This window comes from Pollicipes pollicipes, unplaced genomic scaffold, assembly GCF_011947565.3.
Source record: "Pollicipes pollicipes isolate AB1234 unplaced genomic scaffold, Ppol_2.1 Scaffold_4295;HRSCAF=5057_pilon_pilon_pilon, whole genome shotgun sequence".
NCBI classification, from domain to species: Eukaryota; Metazoa; Arthropoda; class Thecostraca; order Pollicipedomorpha; family Pollicipedidae; genus Pollicipes; species Pollicipes pollicipes.
The window spans coordinates 28,977,460-28,983,232 of NW_023596461.1; the positions used below are offsets into that span (position 1 = coordinate 28,977,460).

Here is a 5,773-nt window from a genome sequence, read left to right on the forward strand (position 1 = left end):
ACCAGGCCCTCATATATTCCCGACACTTCGTATTGCACAGTACAAATCCCACCAAGGCATTACACAAAATTTCACAATGAGCTTGTGTAGTGCATATCCATTGCACCACAGTGAGTAGAAAAATCCCCGCGTGGCTGGCTCCGTCTCTACTTGGCCTTGGCCTTGGCGGCCTTGCGTTTCAGCGCGTCTCTGGCCGGCTGAGTCAGCAGCGGAGGACCAGGCAGCACCACGGCGGGCCGCCGCTCGCCCAGCAGCGCCACCTGCCGCAGCGGCACCGCAGTATCAGTACGGACGGCGGCCAACGACGGCAGCGACAGCGGCGAGCGCGGCCAGCCCGCCGCCGGCCCGGGCCTGCTGCATGTAAGGTGGCGAAACGACGAAGGAGGGTAGGGACACACCAAACGTCATAATATGTAGCTCACCGCTCATTTCTATTTGCGTTGGGACACTTGTTCGGCGCTTCCGGACGGTCGCGCATCGTTATTAGAATAACACTGCGGGCGAGATATGGTCGTGTTTACTTTCTGAAAAGCAAGGGTCCAGGGTCGTTGTCACCATACCTCTGAACTTGGGAATGTTTGACGTTGGTGCTGAACGGTTCCATCAGCCGCTGCGTTGTCATCGACCGGCATCCACTGGACTGGAACGAATCGCACCTCACCGGGCCGCGCGCCCTTTCATTGACCTGCACCTCGGTGCTGGCGACGGCCAGGTACGGCGGCACGTACGCCTTGGCCAGAGTCTGGCCGGTGTTGTGGCTGTAGCACCCGGAGGTCGTGTTGCCGACCACCTGCCGACAGCGAGGGGGGGGGGGGGTGGCACCGTCAGCAGTAGCGGTCCCCGCAAGAGATGTCTCCCAGAGCAGGCCATTCAGTGTTTGCTTTGGTCTGAAATGCATAATGCGTGCCACAGCCTCAACGTTGAATAGCTCGATCCAGAGGATCCTGAGCCTAACACGACCTTTCCCCATCTTCAGGATTTACAGCCGTGGCAGCCACACATCTATCCCATATCCTGGTCTGAAGCCTGTTGGAGTATCTGGTCACAGTCAGCTGCGAGCCTGCCGTTGTTAGAGCAGCGATGTGGGCAGCCGAGGTCTGCAGTGGGCATAGTGGTCACTGTGTGGCTGTGATGAATCATAACTTGACCACCACTGGCCAAAAGTGTTGGAATCAAAAACAGCCGACTTACTGATCTTGCTGATGGTGCGACATTTGATCAATGCCAATGTGTTGAATCGTCGGCTGATCATCGAGATGTGCGGTGGTTGATCATAGAAGACGGCATGCCAACAGACACACCGCCCTACTGCAGACAGACATACCCCGCTGTCCGCATTACCAATAAAGTGGCCGAGTCAAATGACTTCACTCGGGTCCCAGTCGGAATGCTGGTGTATTCTCCGAACCTGATTTTGGTTGGCATTCACTTTTGATATTAGAGTCTAAGTCTAAGTCAAAGTACGAATCAGAGTATAAGGGTCCTAAATCTGAGTCTCATCTCCCGGTCCGAGTATTCTGTCTTTTAAGCTGCTCATTTCGAACCAAGCCCAAATCCACAATTTTTAACTAATTAGGGAGTGCGAGTTCGACTGACCCGCATCAGATCCCCTTGACAATCAGAACAGCTCACTCGCGTCCGGGCATGAAAAGCTCTCGAGAGCGGACTCAAGTCGAGTCTGGACTGACTCAGCGTCTGACCGTACGTCACCTTGTCGTGCAGGTACACGGTCTCGTCGCCTATTGGGTCGACGTTATCACTGTCGATGCTGAGGTGCACCACCATCTTCTGCAGGCCCATCCGGCGACTCCGCTCCGCCGCCGCCTTACCCACATACTCCTGCGCATGCCGCGCCGGGTTAGGCTACAGCTCTCAAGTTACCCGTACACAGAAGCTGCTCTCTGCGACGAACAGACCAGGTGAGTGGAGAGCTAGGATGCCAGGGTGCAAAAGGATTGACGAACGCAGGCGGCACCAGTTTGTGAAGGTATGAGCACTCAACATGAACACTGCGCCTCACACCCTTCTCAGCCACATCGCATATTGCATGGTCACAAAGAGATCAATGCGTCAGTTTGACAGTGAACTAACTGAAAGACTGCGTGGGCTGTGTTTGAGCCTGTCGCTTGAAACCCACAGCAGTCCCTCGAACGCGAGCTCGTGCCACCACTGCAGCAGCGGCTGGCTGCTTCTGACTGTGGACACGTCTGGTCAGGGCGCTCCATTCACTTCGTGAGTCGTCAGTGAGGATGACAGCCGGACCGCGGCAGCCACGGCCGCCAGACGCACCTGTGGAAAAACATTGACCTGTGGCGTATCACGCACGGCAAGAGCGGAAAGCAGAGCTGGCAAGCGGCGTGGGAACGGGCGCTCGGGCATTTCCGAACCGAGGGCGATTTCAGCACAATGCAAAGAGGTGTTGGCAGCAAATCACATTCGGAACTGAATTCCAAGCCACGTGGCATCTTCGGCCACAGTCTCACCAACCCGTCATAGTCAAGTGAACTGCGCAGCGCGCAGAGAGATGTGAAGACTACATGAGGATGCCCCAGGGCTCACACAACACGTCAAGGTGGAAGGTGCGTTTCATATGACTGATCGAAAATGTGACTTAATGTCCTAGAATGTGGGTGTCAGTCTGAAAACCGGAATGTGGGCTTTTGTGTCTTCAGCCTTGTTTCTTTATACGTGCCAGGTGCTTGAGTGCATATTCAATTTAATTTATCGGCGATTTGCTGGCAATATAAATTATGACCCATCGCAGGAACATCACACCTGAGGGGAGCCTCCCTTAAGCCCCTAGCAAAGGCTAATCTGCCAGCGCAATAATGAAAGCCATGGCTATGGGTTGTCTAAGGTGTCTGACCCGATACCTGGTGTCAGAAATGATCTCCGTGACAGAAAGTAGCAAGTGTCGCGCCCGTTCCAACCTCTCTTGGCCCACGTTGCGCAGCGTCTTATGGTATATGTGTGACATCACTACCTGTGGAGATAATTTCGATATACCACGTGTCCTTATCACTCAAGACACGTCGGCGAACCCATCGGGGACCATGATTACACCTACCGCTTGGAAGAATGCCCGGGAGAGTTTCGAAGCCTCGTGCGACAATGCCCGGGAGAGTTTCGAAGCCTCGTGCGACAATGCCCGGGAGAGTTTCGAAGCCTCGTGCGACAATGTCCTCCGCTTCCGACGTCAGAAGAAGGACGGCCAGCGGGAGGCCGACGGCAGGACTCCAATACATCACCGGGAGCAGGCGGACGCCTTCTCGGTCCATCCCTCCCGAAGTATGAATGAACAGCACATCTGCGGCATCACCCAGCGTGTGAGCACGCTCCGTGAGCGGGCTGATCGCCGCGGTGATGGCTTCGCCCTGCTCCCTAACAACCACCGGCCGGGCACCTTGCGTCCCCTCTAGCTGCTTGATCCCCTCTCTCGATGCACTGCCAAGCTGGACATGGACTGGCTGACGATGGAAAGCAATCATGCCTGATTCGTGGCGTGCTGCGTACGTCGTCTGATGTAGTGGCGCTTTCAGTACATTTGCCATTATATGTTGCATGCGGTCGTCTAATGCGACGTGAACCAGACATAGGTGGCAGTGTAAGACGCATGAGGGTAGTGCTGTGATCAGTTACCATCTAGCCAACTTTGAAGAAAAAAACAAAAGTCGACGATGCGCTAGTCGCAGGAATGTAATTATACAATGTCGCATTTGAGTTGGAGAAATTGCTACAGCCTGCCGACCAGAAGTACGCGTACAATAGCGCCATGCTGCACATGTGCCGACGTAAGCCAGTGAGTCGGGAGCAGGCGGTATGTTGAGCCTGCGGATTATGCTCACCTACCGGAGACAATCTGAGACAGTTGGATTTCTTAACGTACCTCGCACATACAGTCAAGCCAATGGTCGCTCTTCGAATAGATTCGCAACATGAAAAGCCTGTCAGAAGCAACGGTGTCAGAGAACACTTAGCATGGCCATGTCACGCAGACAACCCATTCAGTGCAGTAACTTGAATCAAGGAGCCAGCTCTCTGGCAGGTGGTGATATGCAAGATTATACACATGCAATTATCATACCATTACTCAAAACATTCAGCTCCAGCTCCGGGAAACCATGACAGGAAGCAGTTGCACGTTGCAGCCAACCGTTCACTTGCAGTTGTGATCCTTGTTGCAGCTTCGTTGTTTTATGCGCTCGCATTGTTAACAGTCGCTGCAATAGGATTCGTTGTTTTATGTGATGCTGTCGCATCCCCATCATTTTAGAATATTCATGTTAGGACCGTTAAGTTACATGACAAAACTGGACTAATGAAAGTTTTTCGCATCCCATCTTTTTCAGAAAATCCTGTTGACTTTCGTGATACCTTGCGCTAACTAATCTGTACACGAAGCGTGTTTCAGGCACGACGGAGTGATCGGCCGCGACAAAGACGTAGTCACTGCCATGCTCGTCCTGCAGCTGCATCTTGAGTGTTTCAAGAGCAGTGGCTGGTGAGTGAAGCCGGGCAAACAGGTCAAGCAGTCTCTCCTGTGCTGACTCCTCGACACGCCTGTGCCTCTGAGCTGCTGGCGTCGCTTTTGATTGGTTGCGCGTCTTTCCTCTGCAGGTCACTCTCAGAGCACACCCTGCACAGGGCCTCTCGCTCCAGTTCCCGTAAAAACCAAACAGTGATCACATAGCATCGCTATTTCCTCGCAGATACATGTGTCCATGGTAAACAACCAGTAGTCGCCCCAAAAGTGGCACGTGGTTCGCTGCTTAACATCATCTGCACCAGAGTTATGGACGTGAAGTAGCCTTATTTGAAGTCAAGCAAAATGAAACTGCAATTTTTAAAAACCATCGTATCTTCGTGGTATGTGGGAGAAATAAAAAAATGCCGGTATCGATACCGATACCGACACCGATATCAACACAAGTACATGTACCGATACTGTGACGTTGGGAACACAAGTTGCGCATATGTAGGAGAAACAAGCTATGCGAGAGCCAAGGTGACGCAAGGCTCGAACATGGACGAGTTTAGCGCCTACAAGATCGGTGCTCGGCCAGTGGGAAGAAGTGAGCCCTGAATGCTAACAGTTTATAAATGCTAGCTTATGAACATAGCTAAGGGACGGGGCATGTGAGCCATGGCCCCCATGCGTCGCGGTGTTTACACCAGGGACTAGGTCATTCCACAGCGGTCAAAGTGCGTTGTTCCCTCTGAGAATAATTTTGGCTATATGCCTGTGTTAATGGCGATCCACGTCATATTATAAAGACCCAAGTTGACGTTAAGTCATTGGCGGCGGAGCTACCAACGCTAGCAGCGTCACCCTGTCGCACAGCGGAGCAAGCGGGAACCTTTTCTATGACCTGAAAGCGGCTCTGGTCACGTGGAGTCTATCAGAGACAGAACATACTATAATTAAAACGTCAAATTTTTCAGCGTAGGCTGCGTACCAACAAACCACGCCGGGCAGTATGAACCCTTGCAAATGGAATGCGTAAAGCAAGATTCCCTTCGCTCAGAAAAGCTGTGTCAGAGGGCATAAGGCGCATATAGGTAGTGCAAAATGTGCAAGATAAAAAATCAGTTTTTCCGGATAACTTTAGCCAGTAAGTTGTCAAAGAACAGCGAAAGGCAAGCGCGTCAGCATACTTCTTTCCGACGCTTTCGGTCTTTGTGAGTCGCATCCTTGTGAGACGAAGTTCCTCGGTCTTTGTGAGTCGCATGGTTTACCTCTGGTCGTTGCGAGCCGTGATATGATATCAATGAT

General features: G+C 52.6%; 1 protein-coding gene across 1 annotated transcript; it reads right to left on the reverse strand.

Annotated features, from left to right (window-relative positions):
• On the reverse strand, nucleotides 1-1,820 carry LOC119096224 (dimethylglycine dehydrogenase, mitochondrial-like). The gene is made up of 3 exons (XM_037219028.1): nucleotides 1,711-1,820; nucleotides 686-790; nucleotides 1-260 (listed from the first exon to the last, which is right to left on the reverse strand). The coding sequence occupies exons 1-3, from the start codon at nucleotides 1,798-1,800 to the stop codon at nucleotides 147-149; spliced, it is 309 nt and encodes a 102-aa protein (XP_037074923.1). The 5' UTR covers nucleotides 1,801-1,820; the 3' UTR covers nucleotides 1-146.
• Between the last annotated feature and the right edge of the window lie 3,953 nt (nucleotides 1,821-5,773).

What these genes read in the sequence shown, in the direction of transcription:
- LOC119096224 (XM_037219028.1), bottom strand. Translation starts at nt 1,800, where the DNA reads ATGGGCCTGCAGAAGATGGTGGTGCACCTCAGCATCGACAGTGATAAC. An exon ending in CCGTGTACCTGCACGACAAG is followed by an intron (nt 791 to 1,710) that starts GTGACGTACGGT and finishes CGCTGTCGGCAG; the next exon opens with GTGGTCGGCAACACGACCTC. An exon ending in TCGCCAGCACCGAGGTGCAG is followed by an intron (nt 261 to 685) that starts GTCAATGAAAGG and finishes CCGCTGCGGCAG; the next exon opens with GTGGCGCTGCTGGGCGAGCG.